Genomic DNA, 21,716 nt, shown 5'->3' on the forward strand with positions numbered 1-21,716 from the left:
TTTACACAATATTCCCTTACAAATTATCTTAAAGTATTATAAAACAAATGAAAAATACTGCATATTACAGCATTTTGCTAATATCACTATTTGCAAAATTATATTCACAACAACATTAAAAAATTAATCATATAAATACATATATATGCATATATATATATATACACACACACAATCATACTTGTGTTATATTTGAAATGAAAATTTCTTTTGGCTCTTCTCCGGTAGTATCTGAAACTTCAAATTCATCACCGAAATCACAAAACAACCGTGACCAAATTCCATGCATATCTGCACTGATGAACTGTGAAATGATAAAAAATAAGTTCAAGCTTATCTATTTACCTAAAGAAAAAACCTCCACCTCTATTTTAAGCCCCCTCACAACATGTTTATTTGTAATTAAGATTATCCAAAAACCCCACAAAAAAACAGAACAAAACCAAAAACAAACAAAAGACTATCCTTTGGGATATAAAATGAATCACAAATAAAATACATTAATTGTAAACTGTTTCAGGAATCAAGGATATTGGTATTTGGGACTGGATATTTCTAAGTATTACACAATTAGAAGATGACACAACCATCATTATACATTCTCTGATTTTTTTTTTTTTATAGAGATTTTATTTATTTATTTGACAGAGATCACCAAGTAGGCAGAGAGGCAGGCAGAGAGAGAGAAGGAAAGCAGGCTCCCCGCTGAGCAGAGAGCCCTGGGATCCAGACCTGAGCCAAAGCAGAGGCTTTAACCCACTGAGCCACCCAGAGGCCCCTACACTCTCTGATTTTTAAATGACAAAAATTCTTTCCTTGTCCTAAAAATCAAGTAAAATATTTAAGAAATGGTTATTTTGGTTCAATGGTCTTAGCAGTGAATTTTTACTTTCCATTTGAGAAAATAATGAGTGCCTAGTCACTAAAAGTAGAGTTAATGGAAACTAGAACAGAGCTCAAAGCTGAAAATGAAGGCCACAAACAGAAAAGGGCTGAGGTACTAACAGTATACATCAAAGTGAAGAGAGGTAAAAATCAGATTCTTACACACAATTGTTAATCACTGTTTTATTAAAAGTGATTTTTATAATATTCTCCATTCTAAAAAACTGTAAAGAAACTGTTTTTGTGCTCAAAATTGTTTTTAGAGTTAAAATAATAAAGGGAAATTCTTACTCTGTAACACATATGATCCTGTATAAAGTCATTTTTTTTTTAATAAAAACTTGTATATTCATATTTGGATATAAAAATGTAGCCCATTAAAGTAATTTATACCACTTATTACATGAAGTAGTGAGAGTCAATAGAAGACTACCTCCTACTGGATCATGTACTGCCTTTACTATCAAAATGGACATGCACAGCATTTTTTATGAGACAAAACTGAGCAGAAATTTAGAAACTTTTTAGCATCAAAAGCTGTAAACTTGAGGACATTTTCTTTTGAGAACAACTTTCAAGTAAGACAGTGTATATCAATTACATAAATAAAGATTTTAGCTCATAACTCAGTGTAATTAATTTGTAAAACTTCTGTGCCCTGTCTTAAGTTTACTGACTACCTTATGTCTTATTCATCTGTTTAAACTGTGAACCACAGCATAATGTTGCACAGAATGCAAATATGTTATGTAAACACCACAATCCAAAAATTTTCACCACATCTATTTAATAGAGTATGGCTGTTGGCTTAGTGCTTACCTCCAAGGAACGAACAGTTTTTTCTTTTTCCAAAGGAACAAATAATCCCACAAAGGAGGTGGAGCTAGTAATATATATGTAACTGCACAGGATCAATTATGATTTTTCCAATCTAAACCTATTTCTGGTCTTTCCAATGTCACCACAACTCAATTACTCCAGAAAAATCTAGAAGTCATTCTTGATTATTCTTTCCTTCACAACTCATATTCATCTATTCTCATATTTCAAATTCAGTGATTTCTTACAATCTCTATTTCCACCTCTCTTGATTAAGGCACCAGCATCTCTCACATAGGCTACTCTATTCTACCCTCATATTTCAATGGCTCTCTTTTCTCTTTGGTTTTGTAATTCCTTCATGTTCTTAAGAATTATTGAGGGCCGAAAGAGTTTTTATTTCATAGGTTATAACTATTGATATTTGTTGTGTTAGAGATTAAAACTGAGAAACATTTAAAACACAAGAATACACACACATTCCATTAGCTGTCAAAGCAATAGTATCACTACGCATCATCTAGACTTTGGAAATTCCACTGTACCCCATAAGAAAATCAGACTGAAAAAGCAAATAACATTTTATAATAATATGATGAAAATAGTTTTGACTTTGCAGATCCCATGAAAAGATGTCAAGAATTTCAGTATCCTTGGACCATACTTTGAAAACTACTGCTCTAGACTATTTTCTATACAGCATATATCCAGAGTAAATCTTTTAAAAAACATACATTAGTCCAAAATCATGGGCTTAAAACTCAGCTATCCTCAAAGTTATTTAAGTTATGGCCTTCTAATTACTTCTCTGAACCCAATCCTCTGAAAATGTGTACTCATATCCTCTTTACCCAAACTCTGTTTTGGTCTTGCTTGCGTCTTCCTGTTAATTAAACACATCAAGCAAATTTTTATACTTTTAAGTCTTTATACCTGCTGTTCTTCATGATTTGAATCTCTTTCCCACATTTTCTACAGCTGGCTCTTTATAATTATTCAGGGTTCTATTCAAATGTTATCTCCCCAAAGAGGAGTTCCCTGACCTTTAATTTAAGAGAACCAACACTAGTTCCCATCCCAACGTCATGTAGACATTATACTCTACATTTTACCTAGCTTTTTTTCTCCATAGGACTTGAAACTAGGTATTTCTTTGCTTTTTTACTATGTATCTTCCTTACTAGATAATTTTCTAGAGTAAGAAAATGTTTGTCCTATTCACTAATGTATTCCTACTGCCTCCAACTGTATCTGTAGCAGATGCTCAATCAGTTTTTCTTACAAGAACCAATAAACGTCTTGAAAACCACCATTATGCCATTTTTAAAGTTAAATGATGAAGTCAATATTCACTATTCTTTCCATTCCTAACCTTATTTCTTCCTTAGTTTTGGTAATTTGCTGTAAGTCAAATTTAGATCTTGGTTTTGAAAACAGGAAATGAACATGATGCCAAAATTAAGAGAGGAAAATAGTACTGTGAGTATCCTCATGTAAAAAGAAACTTTTTATATAACGCACTGAAAACCTACAAATTCTAATAGTGGAAGTGTTCTTTCTTTAACTACCTGTCATTATTAAATGATACTATTACCTTAATTGGAGGGCAATGAGAATGGCAAAAGTTATTGATCTTCTTCTGCAATGGAAGCTTGATCTCAGTTAATACAACACACTGTTAAGAAGAACATAAGAAATTAAATACTAGAAAATAAACAATTAGTTTGGAAAAATACACTTCTAAATCAGAAGCATTTCAGTTTGCATCATGAGAAAAACATTGTCTTCCTTACTAAAAAATACTATTCTATTGTACTCCATCCTAAGGTTAAAACCTTCAGAGTTATGGAATAGCAAAAGTAAAAATAACATATTACATTAGTTGGCTTAGCTTGCTTTTACTTCAGATATTCAACAGATTCACAATATGACTTTTGCTTTATGACAGGGTTATTAGTGAAACCACCAATTTCTGTTATTTAAAAAAAGCAGATCATAATTTTTTTCTTTTTTCTTTCATTTATTTATTTTATTTATTTATTTACTTATTACAGAGAGAGAGAGTGAGAGAGGGAACACAAGCATGGGAGAGCTGGAGAGGGAAGCCCGATACGGGGCTCGATCCCAGGACTCTGGGATCATGACCTGAGCTGAAGGCAGATGCTTAACGACTGAGCCACCCAGGTGCCCCAGCAGATTGTAATTTTCAATGCTTACCTTTTTATCATCACCCTGTGAGATAATTACAGCTCTATAATTAGATTTTATCTTAAGTAACTTAGTTTCATAAAGGTCAAAAATTTTCCTACGGTTATTCATCTATCAAGTGGCAAAAGCAGAACTAGGCTCTCATTCCAGACTTTTTCTCGCTGCTCACTCCCATGAATTAATTGTATAACTCATTTTCACTACAAATATCCAGGTGTGAATTTATTCTTATTCATCTAGCTCAGAATATGGTATGCTTCCTGCAGGGAGATATTTCTCTTCGATGGGTCTCTTACTTTTTGTACATGTCTCAACTGGGTCAGCCATGAATCCAAGGCTCTCGACCATTCCTGGGTCATTTCTCAGGATTATATTTGCTTTGTGAAAGCTTAGGAATGAGGTTTGATACCCTCTGGAACAAAGAGGGAAAACATATATCTGTTGCGTGCTATAAAACAGCAGGTTTCCCAAGCTCAGTGCTCCTCTTCTCAAAAGGGACCCATCACCTGAGCAGACATCCACTGAGTCCTTGGCACTACACTAGTGGGGTTGGAGGGAAGACAAGAGGAAATGAAACAAATATAACTTTTTTTTAAGTAGGCCCCATGCAGTGTGGAGCCTAACGTAGGGCCTGAACTCACGACCCTGAGATAAAGACCTGAGCTGAAATCAAATCAGATACTTAACTGACTGAAACACTCAGTTATCTCATGACACTCATACTTCTTACCATGCTCTGAGTAATAAAGTCCTTAGTCTCTGACCCAGAAATCTCATGTTTTCTGCCAGCAACTAGTAATATTAACAGGCTAACTTACTAAGTTTGTAAACAGAATAAAATCTGAGACTTATCATTCACTGAATCTAATTTGTGTTTCATCAATGCTGGAAAATTCTCAGCCATAATTTTTTTGAATATTGCTCTTTCCTAATACTCGCCTTCCAGAAATCTAATCTGATGAACTGAACCTTTTCATTTAAGCTCTCTCTCTTTTAAAGATCTTATTTATTTATTTGAGAGAGAGACAGAGAGAGGGAGAAAGTGTGCATGACCAGTGGGGAGGAGAGGTAGAAGGAGGCAGAGGGAGAGGGAGAAGGGAGGTGGACGCCCTACTGAGCAGAGAGCCAGATTTTTGGGGGGCGGGGGGGGGGGGGGAAGGAATTGATCCCAGGACACTGGGATCATGACCTGAGCCAAAATCAAGAGTTGGATATTTAACTGACTGAGCAACCCAGGCAACCAAAGCTCTCATTTCTTTTAATTTCTCTTTCACACTTAACTCTAATTTCAATGGGCTATAGTCTCAATAATCTCTTTAGCTCTTTAAGTTCACTAATTCTTACTCCAATTGTATCTACCCACTGCTTAATCTACCTAGTGAGGTTTAATTTTTAAGACTATATTTTCCTTTCTAAAAGTTCTATTGATTCTTTATCGTATCTGCCTGTTTTTAAGTTTTTTTTATTCCCATACTGTATATTTAATTCCTTCTTTTAAGATTCAGTCATTTGAACACCTATATTTTTTAGTCTGTATCCAATTATTCTATTATCTGAAATTCCTGGAGGTTAATTCTATTATTTGTTATATTCACTGACTCTTGATCACACTGCACTACATTTCCTGTCTTGTTATTTTGTATCCCGAATCACCTTCAAAGTAGCTTTATATACTGGAATATACCATGGTTTAGTTGGAGGTAGATTCCTTTGTATTTGTTTAATTTCTTTCTGGCATTCCAGGATATCACCAGTTTACTTCTTACGTCAAATTCTCAGCTTGGGAAATTTTACATTATAAAGAATTGTAAAGTTTATCTCCAAACTCGGGTGAGGACAAGCATATGGTTGTGAATTCCCAGAGAAGAGCATTATTTTTTTCATCCAGAGCTCAAAAGAAAACAGGCAATCTTGTTCTGATGGGCAAAAGACTATTTTAATCAACACTTTCCTTGTATAGCTCTCTTAGGTTCTAACTTTACGAAGAGGGGTAGGTTGAAAATCCATTTCTCTCTCTCGTGTAAACCATTTTGTTTCTTCTGTTTCTAAATTATCACTAATTCCCAAGAAATGTGGTTACTGAAACCAGTGATCCCTGTCTAAAAGTGACCATAGCCAATAAGCAGTTCATTTCCTTTGGCTAATGTACATTTTTGGTCTCTGAGCACACCCCTTACATTATTTTAGGCTCAGATACTCATGTAAAAGAAGTCTATCAAAAATCAAATCAATAATCAAAAAACTCCCAGAAAACAAAAGGCCAGGACCAGACAGCCTTACAGGTGAATTCCACCAAACTTTTAAAGAAAAGTTAATATATATTCTTTTTAAACTATTCCAAAAAAGAGAAAAGGAAGGAAAACTTTCAAATTCATTCTGTGAGGCCCTGATTCTAAACCAAAGATACTATAAAAACAAACAAACAAAACTACAGGCTAATATCTCTGATAAACAGAGATGCAAAAATCTCAACAGAATATTAGGAAACTGAATTCAATAATACATTAAAAAACTTAAAAAAAAAAAAACCAACCCTCTCTACCAAGATTAGTAGGATTTATTTTAGGAATGCAAGAGGCAGTTCAATATTTATAAACTGATCAAAATGATAAATCACATTAACAAGAGAAAGAATAAAAACCGTAGGATCACTTAAATCTCAACAGATGCAGGAAAAGCATCTGACAAAGTACAACATCCATTAATGGTAATAACTCTCAACAAAGTAGGTTTACAAGGAACATACCTAAACATAATAAAGGCCATATGTGAAAAACCCACAGCTAACATTTTCTTCTCAATGGTAAAAAAATGAGAGCTGTCCCTTTAAGATCAGGAACAAGTTAAGGATGCCCACTCTTACCACTTTTATTCAACACAGTACTGTAAGTCTGAGCTGTAGCTAACAGACAAGAAAAAGAAATAAAAGGCAGCCAAACTGGTAAAGAAGTAAAGCTGTCACTATTTGCAGATGGGATGATACTATACATAGAAAACCCTAAAGACTGCAAAGAAACTATGAGAACTGATACATGAGTTCAGTAAAATCACAGTTTACAAAATTAATATACACAAATCTCTTTTTATATACCAATATGAAGTAGAAGAAAGAGAGATTAAGAAAACAATCTCATTTACAACTGCACCAAAAAAAAAAAAAAAAAAAAAAATCTAAAAATAAAACCAAGGAGGTAAAACTATGAAACACTGACAATAGAAATTAAAGACATAATACAACAAATGGAAAGATATTCCATGCTCATGGATTAGAAGAATTAATACGGTTAAGAAGTCCATACTATTCAAAGCAATCTATAGATTTAATGCAATCCCTTTCAAAATACCGGCAGCATTTTTCACAGAACTACAACAAATAATACCAAAAATATTAAAAAATACTACGGAACCACAGAAGACTCTAAACAGTTCAAGCAATCTTGAGAAAGAAGATCAAAACTGGAGATATCACAATCCCAGATTTCAAGATAAAACTACAAATCTGAGGTAATCAAAACACTATGGTACTGGGACAAAAAGAGACACATAGATCAACAGAATAAAGAACCCAGAAATAAACCCATGCTTACCCATGCCCTTATGTTCAATTAATCTAAAGGCAGTTTTCTTACAAATGGTGATAGGAAAACTGGGACAGCCACATGTAAAAGAATCAAAATGGACCACTTTCTTATACCAAACACAAAAATGAACTCAAAATAAAGATCTAAATGTGAGACCTGAAACCATAAAACTCCCAGAAGAAAACAGAGGCGTAATCTCTTTGACGTCGGCCACAACAACATTTTTCTAGATATGTCACCTTAGGCAAGGGAAACAAAAGCAAAAATAAACTTTTGGGACTGTATCAAAGCTTTGGAACAGTGAAGGAAACCATCAATAAAATGAAAAGACAGCCTATCATTTGCAGGTGCAAATGATCTATCTGAGAGGGGTTAATATGCAAAGTATATAAAGAAATTATACAACACAACAACAAAATTCCAAATAATCTGATTAAAAAATGAGCAGAGGACCTGAACAGACATTTTCCAAAGACATACAGATGGCCAACAGATGAAAAGATGCTCAATGTTACTCATTATCAGAGAAATGCAAGTGAAGACCATAATGAGGTACCATGTCACATCCGTCAGAATGGCTAGAATCAAAAAGATAAGAAATATCAAGTATTGGTGTGGATGTGGAGACAAAGGAACCCTTTTGCACCGTTGATGAGAATGCAAACTGGAGGAAAAGCTATAATGGAATATTATTCAGCCATAAAAAAGAGTAAGATCTTGCCACTTGCGACAACATGGATGGGCCTGCACAGTATTACGCTAAATTAAATAAGTCAAAGACAAATACTCTATGATCTCATTTGTTGGTAGAATCCAAAAAAATAAAAGAAATGAACAAAGAAACAAACAAAAATCCCGGTCTTCAAACAGAAAGAACAAAATGGTTGTTGCTGGGGGGAGATGAGTAGCGGGATGGTAAAATAGGTAAAGAGGATGATGAGGTATGGGGTACAAACTTAGAATTCTAAAATAAATAAGTCACAAAGATGAAAAGTACAGCACTGGGAATATAATTAATAATATTGTAATAACACTGGTGACAGATAGTGACTACACTTAACATGGTGAACATTAAGTAATGCACAGAATTGTTGAATCATTATACTGTATACCTGAAACTAATATGTTAATTATACTTTAATAAAAAAATTTAGAAAAAGGAAGTCTATTAAACAATTTTACTTAGAAAGTCTATTATGCATCTTTGTAGAGGATGGATTTCAAGTTATGCAGTCTAGAATGGAAGCCTATGCTGGTTTTAAAATTAGTGTGATATTATAATAATAAATATACTTTTTGGTCATTATCCAAGGTTCCTGGCACATAGAGCCAAAAACTCTTGTAATTTCCTATGTAAGAGCTATCGAGGCATTTGAGGCATCTTTTGTCATAGTATTTAGTTTTGTCCCAAGTCCTGAAATAGCTCCAGAGTGATAAAGGTGAAATAACATCTTTTGTTATTCATAACAAGCCTCTTTCAGCTACACCTGAGTTTAGATTAATGAAATGACATTTGGATGTCATTAAGGATGGGGCGCTGATTGTTAGGGGAACCAACCTTGTGATTTAAAATTCAGAACTTTCAGTCCTACGTCTCAGGCCTCCATGGAGAAGACAGGGGCTGGAGATATACTTAACTGCTAAAGATCAATCATTTAATCAATTGTGCTTTCATAATGAAGCTGTCATAAAAATCCCTGAACTAGGGGCTCAGAAGGCTTTCAGGATTCATGGAGGTGCTGGGAAGCTGCCATACTTGGAGAGGGCATGAAAGCTGTGTGCCCCTTTCCCCATACATTAGTCTATGCGTCCCTTCTATCTGACTGTTCCGGAATTATAGCCTTTTTTTTAAAGATTTTATTTATTTATTTGACAGAGAGAGATCACAAGTAGGCAGAGAGGCAGGCAGAGGGGGGTGGGGGGAAGCAGGCTCCCTGCTGAGCAGAGAGCCCGAGGTGGGGCTCGATCCCACCTGGGATCGGATCGAGCCCCACCTGGGATCACGACCTGAGCCGAAAGCAGAGGCTTTAACCCACTGAGCCACCCAGGTGCCCCTGGGATTATTAATTATTAATTAATTAATTATTAGGGTTTATTAATTATTAATTAATTAATTAATTGATTATTAGCTTTTTAAATAAACCAATCTGGTAAGTAAACTGTTTTCCTGCATTCTATGAGCTGCTCTGGCAAATTAATTAGACCCTGGGAGGGGGTGTGGGAATCTCTGATTTATAGCCAGTCTTTAGAAGCACAGGATAACAACCTCGAACTTGTGATTCATGTCAGAAACGGGGCAAAAAGGGGGCTGTTGTGGAAATGAATCCTTACTGTATGGGATGTGAAGCTATCTTTTCCAAGTAATAGTGTCAAAACTGAACTGAACTGTAGGACACTGAACTAGGTGTCCAGGGAGTTGGAGAACTGCCTGCTTGGTTGGGTAAAACCCCCCCCCCCACACACATGGTCACACAGTGTCAAAAGTACTGAGTAAAGGTGAAACAGAGTGCTTCTCCCTAAATGGGTAATATCATAATTTACTTGCAGAGAAAACCAGGGTTAACCTAGTCACTTCTGAAACATCTAAGGTGTGGAGAATTGTTGTTACTATTTAAGGTTAACTAAAGTTAATCTTAACTAAAGTAGACTGAATGTTGATTTGCATTTTTTATTTCTCTGCCATTGGATTATACATCATCCTTTGCCTATGGCCTTAGGAAGAGCAGTGTACTACATTCCTGCTCCTCGACTTCGGGCTTGAGCATGTGACTCGCCTGGGCCAATGAAATACTAATGGAAGTAACATGAACAGAAGCTTGAAATGTGCTTAGATAGTTGGACTTGACTTTACACATTTCTTTTGTTGCCATGAAACCATGTACTTGGTGGACTCTTGGTTCTAGAAGAGAGCATACAGAACAAAACACAGACTCTGCAATTTTGAGTTCAGGCCAGAATGGCTGAACTCCAACTGACGTGTAGGTGCAGGAGAAAGAAATACATGTTGCTAGAAATACATGCTGGGTAGTTTTTGATGAACATTACTGTGATAGTAGCTGGGTTTCCACATGTATATGGTCATTAGTCAAAACCATTAGTTAAATGTAATGGTTTTGTCAGTAGTTCTCAGGGTGTTCCCTAAAATGGGGCATTAGAAAAGTAATATTCTAAAGGAAGTCTCTTAACTTAAAATTTTCTGTTCTGTTCAGAAGACTAGGTTTAATTATATACTAAAATAACATGTAACAATTTGCCTTATAATCTGTCAATAACATCTAGTATAAAACATATAAAATATAAATATAAAATAGAGTACCAACCTGGTATTTATCTAAGAAGGAGAGATCTGTGGTTTCATCTAAAGGAACAGAAGATGATGTGACATGAACGTATGGATTTAGTTCTGCAATATGGTGAAGTACAGCTTCAGCCCTAAAAAAAAAAAAAAAAAAAAAGAAAAGAAAAGACTCTTACTATTCTTTCCTTCAATATACCCAATCTCTCATACTTGGACACTTCGACAACATCAGAGAAACCTGAATGTTAGAAAATTTCAGTGGAAATTTATAAGACTTTCACAGATAACTATACAATCTTGAGATGTAGCATACTGTCATATTCCATAGTAAACCATATTAGTCTCAAAGTGTACCCCTATGGTTCCATACTAAGTCTTTTAATAATAAAGACCCTTAACAATCATAAATTCATTTCTAGGTAGCAATATGAATATCTTAAAAATTTCACAAATATAAATAATTATGTAAGTATATGTTAACACTTATTTTACTATGGTGATGTGAATTTATGGTGATGAGTCAAACAACTCTGAATGAACTAGTGCACTGGACACAGAAAATATTCTAAGTAATTGCAAGAGTAAAAAAAAAATCCTACAATAATACATCAAAATATTCTATCTTCACCTGTTTCTCATATTAACAACATCATCTTCACAGAGAAAGAAGTTCGTTCCTAGATCCCACATTTGGCATTTTTCTGTATCATGAATGGTAAGTGCCTTTGAAAGAGAGAAAAATCTCTGTTAAAGTCAGGAATAAGACAACTATCTCCAAAACCTTTTATACTGTATCAGAATTATCCTGTGTAATAAACAATACAAAGTAATTAAAAGCTTCAGAATTGGGAAGCATACAAAGTTGGATTCATTCACACAGAAGTATGACCATATACACCTGGAAATCCAGGAAAATTAAAGGAAAAACTACTTTAAGCCATAAGAGAATTTTAATTTAGGAAAGTAGCATACTATATTAATCAAAATACAAAAAAATCAAAAGAACTCACAAAAGCAAACAATTTCAAATGCTCTATATTCAAAGTAAGAAAGACAATTGGCTAATTGGAAAGAACTTTTTTTTTTTTTAAAAAAAGATTTTATTTATTTATTTGACAGAGAGAAATCACAAGTAGATGGAGAGGCAGGCAGAGAGAGAGGGAAGCAGGCTCCCCGCTGAGCAGAGAGCCCGACGCGGGACTTGATCCCAGGACCCCGAGACCACGACCCGAGCCGAAGGCAGCGGCCTAACCCACTGAGCCACCCAGGCGCCCCTGGAAAGAACATTTTTAACTTATATTAGAGATCTTATGGAAAAAGGGACAAGGTGTAAGAACATGGGGTATACTGAAAAAGAAATGCATATGGCCTTTTATTAAAGTATTTAAGCAGGTTCAACCCTGCTCAAGAATGAAATTCCTTTTCTCATTCATCAGAATGTTTAAATCTAAAAGTTCGACAATATACTGTATTGGTGAATGAGGTGATCAGGCATTCTCATATATTATTGGTGGGAATATAGAATGGCATAACCTCAACGGGAAATAATTTGGCAATCTCTAGCAAAAGTGTGCTTTTATTTGATACAGCAATCCCACTTTTAAAAATCTATCACAAAGACACACTGGGAAAGATACAAAAAAGACATATGTGCAAGAGTATTAACTGTAGCATTATTTGTAATAGAAAAAGCCTGAAGACAACAAAAACGTCCACCAATAAGGAATTGTGTAATAATATATGATAATCCATACAATGTATCCCATGCAGCTATTAAAAAAGAATGAAATATATATATTTAGCTTTAGGGAGTAATCCCAGGATATGTTAAGTGATAAGGAGCAAGGTGGAGGCAAGTATGATACTTTATCTAAGAAAGGCAAGTGGGGATAAATATGTATACACATGCATATACAGATTTGCATATTTGTATGTATGCATTTGCTTATATTTAAAAACATGAAAAAAAGGCGGGCAACCTAATAAGGGAAGGAGGGAATTAGATAAGAGAGAAAGTAGATTAACCTGAATAAACCTTGCTTTATAATTTGTCTTTTTTTTTTTTTTTTTTAAGAGAGAGAGAATACGAGCATGTGGCAGGGGAGGGGGTATGTAAAAGGAGAAGGAAAGAGAATCTTAAGCAGGCTCCACGCCCAGCACAGAGCCCAAGGTGGGACTTGATTTCATAACCCTGACATCATGACCTGAGCCAAAATCAAGAGCTGGACATTTAACCGACTAAGTCACGCAGGTGCCACTGTAATTTCCACTTTGAATTAGATATGTCTTATAATAGTAAAAGTTAAATTTAAAAAAGTGATCCCTAAAAATCCACTACTACTGCTTTCTAAAAAGTAGTTAATTTGCCTGCCAAATCTGGATGGGATTTTTCCTAAGGATAAAAAAGAAAATCATTAAAGTAAGTTCAATAATTATATTGTTATTAACAATACTGAAACTGTTAACCTAAAGTTATGTCATAAATAGGTATAATACAACATAGGATAAAGCAAATACATAATTAGGTCCCTGTCATTAAGACTCAAACCCTCAGAGTAAGAGAAGAGATACAAATACAAAATCACAAAATTAAAGAGGTAGATATGGCTATCATCCTAAACCTGAAACTCAGAAATTTCAGTGTTGACTCATGATGAATTTTCTAGCTCTGTCCACTGAAAAGTCTTTACCATCAGTGACAAAGGCTACTAGGGTTGTATCTGAAGGACTCCAGAACTTGATGAAGATCCCAATAAGCCAAGATGAAACAATCTGAGCATCAACGAGAATAACAACTACACTGATCAAAACAAATTATACATGTTTAAATCCATGTTTATCATGATGTTCACACACATGCCACATAAGTTCACTAGTCAGTGTTGGGGGATGAAAGGAAACTAATGATTTTGAAACCTGGTAAATGAGGGGTGAAAAAAAAATCAAGTATTTATTCTGCCTTTTATTTTTGTTTATTTTTTTAAAAGATTTTATTTATTTATTTGACAGACAAGGATCACAATTAGGCAGAGAGGCAGGCAGAGAGAAAGAGAGAGAGAGAGGAGGAAGCAGGCTCCCTGCTAAGCAGAGAGCCCGATGCGGGGCTTAATCCCAGGATCCTGGGATCGTGACCTGAGCCGAAGGCAGAGGCTTTAACCCACTGAGCCACCCAGGTGCCCCTATTCTGCCTTTTAAACATGTACAAACTACACTTTAGTGAAACCAAATATGTGATAAATGGAAAATAGTCTAAAATATTATTCCAGCTAATAAATCAAAAAGAAATGACAGAATTAGAATGCCATTAGCCCTAATGAAATAATGTATTTAGGCAATGATCATTAATCGCTAGTAACAACCAGAAAAATAAGGCCAACAGATTATGATTTTCTCCTGATGAGAAAACAAAATTATCTGTGAAGCAATAAAAAGCCAAAAAAACCAAATCTGAATTTGAATCTTTGGATAGACCTTACCAGTTTACAGGAAATACAAGGGTAGATGTGTATGTGATAAATGACCTGGTTTCATTGAGTACACTGTAAGGGAAAAAATCAGGGAAGGGCAATCTCTACATTGAAAGAAATCAAGTTCAGTACATGGACTTGACTTGGATCCTGATTAGAACAAAACAAATAAAATTTTCATAAGACAAGTGGGAAAATTAGAACTCTAACTAGATATTTGATGACTGAGGTAGGCAGGCTGTAAGACAGCCTTAATGGCTCCCAATTCCTGTTATTCAGGTCTTCATGTAATTCCCTTTCCTAACATTCATAAACTAGTGAATTGCTTTTAGCAAACAAGCATAGATAATGGAATGTCACCTCTGAAATTAGGTTACAAAAGACTGATTTGTTTTGCTAGAACACTCCCTTTCTTGTCTTCTTGCTAGCTTACTCTGATGAAGCAAACTGCCATACTGCGAGCTGTCCTATGGAAAGGGTCACATTTCAAGAACTGAGGGCAACCTCCAACCAAGAGCCAGCAAGGAACTAAAGTGAGAATGTGAAGCGGAACCACCCTGCCACTGAATCTTGTCAATCACTATGTGAAGGAGCTTGGGAAGCATATTCTTTCCCTAGCCTGGAGATGACTGCAGCCCTGCCAATATTGTAATTGGAGCCTCATGAGAGATCCCCAAAGAGACGAACCAGCGAAGTTGCTCCCTGATAAGTGCTAAGCTGCTAACCAGCTAAGCTGCTCCCTGATAAGTTCAGTTGCTAAGTTTTGGGGTAATTTGTTTCCAGCAATAGCTAACTAAGACAATGCTATTAAGGAATTGGTTACATTTTTAGGTGTGAAAATGGTATTGTGGTTATGCTTTCACAAGGCACCCTTATCATTTAGAGATATATATTAATATATTTAAGAATGCTACAGGAGGGTGTCTGAGGTTCCTTAAAAATAGTTTCAGGGGTAGAATTTAGTGATTCATCAGTTGCAAATAAGCCCCAGTGCTCATTACATCAAAGCCCTCCTTAATGCTGATACCCAATTATCCCCTCCCTCCCACCGCCCCCTTCCTGCAACCCTCAGTCTTTTTCATTGGATTCAGGGTCTCTTATGGTTTGTATCTTCCTCAGTTTTCAATAAAATAATAAATTATTTTATTTTTCCTTCCCTTCCCCTATATGGATGTTTGAGTTTTATATCAAAATAATTTGGGGGGACACCTGGGTGGCTCAGTGGGTTAAGCCTCTGCCTTCGGCTCAGGTCATGGTCCCGGGGTCCTGGGATCGAGCCCCGCATCGGGCTCTCTGCTCGGCAGGGAGCCTGCTTTCCTTCCTCTCTCTCTGCCTACTTGTGACCTCTCTCTGTCAAATAAATAAATAAAAATCTCTATTTAAAAAAAAAAAAATTTGGTGGCTTGGGGACAGTGGGGAATGGGAAAGAGATAATATGGAACAAATTTGTCTATGAGCAAGTAACTGAAGTTGCATGATGGGTACATGGGGTTTTGTTTAGATTACTCTAGTCTCATAAAATTTTTAAACTTTCTGTAATAGTTTTTTTTAAAAAGAGGAAAATACAGAATTAAAACAATTTTGCTACTAAATGAAGCAGCAGCAATAATTAGGCCAAAGTGTAAAAATGATCGCCACTAATGATGAGCAAAAAAAAAAGTCTACAACAAACAACTACCATAACCAAGGATGCTTATTCACTTACCTTAATTCCGGCAAGAACAAGATTCTTTGCTATGAAGGAGAAAGAAAAATAGCTTAATATTAGGAATGTATATTAGATCATTTGGATGGAGCTTGGTCACATCTTTGGATAATTTTAACTTTTTTAGTACCTAAAAAATACTAGTTCCTTAGAAAATGCAGACAAACCAAAAGGAAAAAGTTGAATTTTCTATAATCATACCACACTGAGGTATATATACACTAAAGTTTTACTGTATTATTTTAGACAGGTTGTTATAAGTATGTGTGTATGTGCTCTATCATAATGAATTAAAGATACAGAAATGATAATTAATGGCTATTAACATCACAAAGAAAAGCAAAAGCGTCATTACCAGTTCTTTGTAGAAGAATATAATAGTATTATGAGGGGCGCCTGGGTGGCTCAGTGAGTTAAAGCCTCTGCCTTCGGCTCGGGTCATGATCTCAGGGTTCTGGGATCGAGCCCCACATTGGGCTCTCTGCTCAGTGGGGAACCTGCTTCCCCGCCCCCCTGCCTGCCTCTGCCTGCTTGTGATCTCTGTCTGTCAAATAAGTAAATATAATCTTTAAAAAAAACAGTATTATGAAATAGTGTTGTCAACGGGCACTTGGGTGGCTCAGTTGGTTAAGTGTCTGCCTTTGACTCAGGTCTTGATCCTAGAGTCCTGGGATTGAGCCCCAGGTCAGGTTCCCTGTTCAGTAGAGAATCTGCTTCTCCCTCTGTTCCTTCCCCTTGCTCCTGCTTACTCTCTTTAATAAATAAGTAAATCTTAAAAAAAGAGAGAAAGAGAGAGAGAGAGAGAGAGAGAGAGAGAGAAAAGAAAACATACCCAAAAAGAAAAAGACCCAAAACTGAATCTTCTCAAGGTTTTGGATCTAATTTCCTTTATAGGAAACAATACATACAAGGGGAAAATTCTTTGAACTTATGTTGCTCGAGGTGTCATATAAAGTTACATGTAAAAATACTACTTACCAATTTCCAAACCAAGACCACCCATACCACTTAAGAAAACATGGGACTTGGCCATCTTCTGCATTGCTGTGTCTCCAAGAACGTACCTCTGTCGACTGTAGGTAAAACAATAAAAAACAATAAATTATTTCACCAAAACTACATATCCTTTAAAGATGTTTGTAAGTGAACAGCATAGCAACTAGATCCTGCCACAGACATGGTTTGGATCACAGTATTTGATATTTCTAAATTAACTGCCAAATATATGACATATTTTGAAAAAAACTAAAGATCTGGCCCATCTTCTCTCATAGCAACAAACAGATGGAGTTGTGTTGTCCTGTTTAGACAGGGACGACTATGTGCTCTAGATTTGACGTAGTCCCATTCTGCTCCCTTCATTTATTACCTCAGGGGCCACTACAGGCATCTGAGTATGTTATCTCCCCTGTAGACCTTTCACTATAAATAGGATTTCTGAGCCAAAGATTTGGTTTCCTTCTTGGAGTTTAGGTGACATACAGCAGTTTTCTAATGTAATTTTATTTATTTATTTTTATAAGTAATTATCTACACCCAACATTGGGCTCAAACTCCTGACCTCAAGATTAAGAGTCACATTCTTTATCAACTGAGCCAGCCAGGTGCCCCCAAACATTACTTTAAATACAAATGCTGATAAAGTATATAAGGGATCTCATTAAGCCATCCATACTAATAACCATAAGGTAGCATCAGAATAGGTACTTCAAAAAATACATACTGGCTATTTTAAAAAGTCAGATACAGTAATAAGGGCAATAGAAAATTGACTTGAAAGAAGAGTGAAAAACTTGATGCTGTATCAAGTTTTTGAAGATAATGGACATTCCAATGGATTCTTACAACAATCACTGAAAGATGAGTTAGGTACAAGTAAGTGAATCCCTTGGTTTACAAGTACTTTTTCTGGGAATTCATAATATACATGCCGGTTTAATGTATGTTTGTTTAGTATATAGATGTTTATTTATTTATTAAAAGATTTTATTTATTTATTTGACAGACAGAGATCACAAGTAGGCAGAGACGCAGGCAGAGAGAGAGGAGGAAGCAGGCTCCCTGCTGAGCAGAGAGCCCGATGCGGGACTCGATCCCAAGACCCTGAGATCATGACCTGAGCCGAAGGCAGAGGCTTAACCCACTGAGCCACCCAGGCGCCCCTAGATGTTTATTTAATTTCTGTATTTCAGCTATTTATATTCAATTTAAAAGCCTGAAAACGGTTTTCCTGTCTAGTAAGAACAAACTTTATAAACATCATTTATATGTTATTACCTTCCTTATTCCTTTATTTATTTATCTGATGCAGTAAGAGAGAGAGAAAACAAGCAGGGGGAGTGGCAGAGGGAAAAGCAGGCTCCCCAATGAGCAGGGAGCCCAATGTGGGCTCTGGGATCAGACCTGGGCCCAAAGCAGGTGCTTAAACAACTGAGCCACCCAGGCACCCCTTCTTCCTTATTCCTGCAAAATAAAACTTAGACTTTTCTTTTTAAGTCAGTATTAACCATTTCTGTTTCAGAGAGCCAAACCAATCACTTTTTCATCAAATACTTGCTGATTATCTACTATGATATGTATGGAATTGTGTATGATACAGTCTTGCCACTCTTATTTGTGTAATTCTAGGCAATATATTTAAGTATTGTCTGTTTTGGAACTTTATATAAATGGGATCATTTTGAATATTGTCTTCTGTGCCATGCCTCTTTTGAATGATATTGTATTTATGAGATTTACTTATTATCAGTGCACATGGCTACTGATTTTCAGTTTTATTTTATTGTATTGTACTAATCTACTGCAATAACATAATTTAACTATTCTATAGTTTTGTGGAATGACTTTTTTTTTAAGTTTATTTATTTACTTAGTAATCTCTATTCCCAATGTGGTCCTCAGACTTAAAACCCTGAGATAAAGAGTCACATACTCTCCTGGCTGAGCCAGCCAGGCACCCCTGCTATTCTATATTTTTGGACAGTTACTTATAGTGAGACTATCAGCATTCTTAGATATGTCTAGTGATACACATGTGTACACAGCCATTTCTACAGAGATACAGATAGACAGACATATATCATTATATATCCAGGAGAGGAAATGCAGGGATAACTTTATTAGATAATGCCATACTGTTTATCTGAAGTGTACCAAACAACTCTCCTCCTGCAGTGTATCAAAGTCCCTGTAGTTTCACATCCTTAACATGTAGGAAAAAGTTAACAGTAGATCTGATCATTAGCCTATTGACAAGGCTAGCCCTTGGCTGGTGTCTTCTATTTTATTTTGTCCTAATTTCCTGAAATAAAAACTTATTAGTTTTTAGGTTTTCTTTTCTAAAATACACACGTAAAACTTGAACTGATCTTAAACAGCATCCCAAGTTTTGACACATAATACTTCCTTATTTTCCAGTTTTAATTACGATTCTTTTCTAACTTTTGGGTTAATCTGAAGTGTATTTTAAACTTGTAATTTCATGGGGACTATTCTAGCTACCTTTGTGTTAAGTTCTAGCCTAAATGCACTGTGAATAGATATCACAATCCTATATGATTTCATTTTTTAGTATTTGAAAATCTGCAAATGTTGCAAATGTGCTCTTGAACAGAATGTACTCAACAGCTGGTCACGATACAACATTCTTTATATACACTGTTACATTAATTTTAATATCCCTGTTGATGAATTCTATTCCCATTCTTATTTTTTTGCCTGCTTGTTCTCTTGATTACTAAAAACACTTAAACTCCTCCTCCAATGTAACAGTAAATTTGTCTATTCTTGTATATTAGTACCTCAACAGTGCTGACATGTAAGCAAAACTGCTAACACTGAGTATTTATTCTGCACCACATTGTTTTAGGTTTTCACTTGTATTAACTCATTTAATCCTCACTAAATTCTACAAGTTCTATTATTTTTCCATTTTTACAGATAGGAAAACTTGAGCACAGAGAAATTAATTAATTTACAAACAGTGGAAATAAGACTCAATTCAAGCAGTCTGGTCTTAGCATCCATACTTTACCTTTTGTTTTTTTTTTTAATTTTATTTATTTATTTGAGAGAGAGAGAGAGAGCACAAGCAGGGGGAGTCGAAGAGGGAGAAACAGGCTCCCTGCTGTAAAGGGAGGCGGATGTGGACTTGATCACAAGACACTGGGATCATCCACTCTCACCCACTCTGCTACAGTGTAGATTAAGAAAGTCAAATTGGGGCGCCTGGGTGGCTCAGTGGGTTAAGCCGCTGCCTTCGGCTCAGGTCATGATCTCAAGGTCCTGGGATCGAGTCCCGCATTGGGCTCTCTGCTCAGCAGGGAGCCTGCTTCCCTCTCTCTCTCTCTGCCTGCCTCTCCATCTACTTGTGATTTCTCTCTGTCAAATAAATAAATAAAATCTTTAAAAAAAAAAAAAAAAAAAAAAAAAAGAAAGTCAAATCATTCCAATAAGGTTTACTGGAGGAATAATTTAAAAAAAAAAAATCAGTTCCCTAACTCTTCCTAATCCAGATTTGTATACATCAAACGCAACCACTCTCAATTCTTTAAGTTGTGTCTTCTAAAAAAGTTAGCCCCCTTTTTTCCCCAGTAATATGTTTACACTTTTATTTCATATTCTTCAGTTTTATATACAGCCTATTAACTTTCTACTAACATGAATAATATTTTTGAAATACAGATCTGGTCAAATCATTCTTCTGCTTTAAAAACTTCAATGGTTTCCTATTTCCCTTATGATAAAGTCTAGATTGTGATAGTAGTCACAAGGCTGTTCATAAACTAGTCTCTGCTTGTCTCTCTGGTCTCATCTTTTGTCACTCCTCCATCAAACTCCATGTTCTAGGTGGGCTAAAGGTTTTTAGTTCCCCAAACGTGGTATGTTGTCTTTGGCCATGAGACATTTTTTTCTGGAGTATCCCTCTCCCTCAATATTTTCTGCCTGAAAAACTTCTGCTCATCCTCCAGTCTTGGCTTATATATTACTTTCCCTCTTGATATGTCTCCAGACACCTAAATTTACTCAAGACAGTGCTGGATCATCTTTTATGTGCATTCATAACATCCTACATTCCAGCTATTACAACATTAATCACAGTGTATTTTGCTACTTGTCTACTATTCCTAGGAGACTGCAGATTCCTTAAGGCAGGGCCTTTCCTTTATTTACTACTGTATTCTCAGTGGATTAACAGGGCCTGGCACATTATAAACACACACAAAAACAATTTGTTAAAAATTGGCACATAAGAACAAAAACATGTTTACGTTTTACCTGGCAGAGGACTTGAGTCCTTTTTCTCCTATTCAGAGTCAGAGGAACTAGGTTAAAAAAACGTTTTTCATCTCAGACTTGTTCCCATGAATTATTTTGAAGATTACTTCAGTAAATAATGAATAGCCATGACACAAATTTGGTTATAAATAACAAAGAACTTACAGACAAAAGGATAAAACAAAGATAAATGAATCAAAGTTTTCCAAAGAATCATAAAATCTCAGACAGATTCTCAGCAGCTACCTAAATTATCTACCTTTTTAATGTCTGACCACCAAGGGGAAGGGTACTAATTAAGTACCTACTTTGTGTTAGGCAATGTCAGGTACTTTGAAATTGACACACTTAAATCCTATGAAGTTCTTTTTGTTAGTAAGTAGTAGAGATGGGATTTAAAGAGCCTAGACTGTAACCTCAAGTCCAGCACTATTTTATTACAGTTTACTCTATTAAGCGGATACTCAAAATATTAG

At 35.5% G+C, this 21,716-nt stretch overlaps 1 protein-coding gene across 3 annotated transcripts in view; it reads right to left on the reverse strand.

Annotated features, from left to right (window-relative positions):
* UBA6 (ubiquitin like modifier activating enzyme 6) overlaps positions 1 to 21,716 on the reverse strand; it is an 83,974-nt gene that overhangs the window by 43,188 nt on the left and 19,070 nt on the right. For 2 of the 3 annotated variants that reach the window (XM_032334460.1, XM_032334461.1), the window contains exons 3-8: positions 16,942 to 17,036; positions 15,964 to 15,992; positions 11,420 to 11,514; positions 10,814 to 10,925; positions 3,299 to 3,379; positions 182 to 304 (exon numbers count right to left, since the gene is read on the reverse strand). In XM_032334460.1, the coding sequence (XP_032190351.1) occupies positions 182 to 304; positions 3,299 to 3,379; positions 10,814 to 10,925; positions 11,420 to 11,514; positions 15,964 to 15,992; positions 16,942 to 17,036 (535 nt within the window). Of the gene's footprint in view, positions 1 to 181; positions 305 to 3,298; positions 3,380 to 10,813; positions 10,926 to 11,419; positions 11,515 to 15,963; positions 15,993 to 16,941; positions 17,037 to 21,716 lie in introns of those variants that run through there. The other variant, XM_032334462.1, reaches the window with a different exon arrangement.

Source organism: Mustela erminea, chromosome 2 (assembly GCF_009829155.1).
Source record: "Mustela erminea isolate mMusErm1 chromosome 2, mMusErm1.Pri, whole genome shotgun sequence".
Lineage (NCBI taxonomy): Eukaryota > Metazoa > Chordata > Mammalia > Carnivora > Mustelidae > Mustela > Mustela erminea.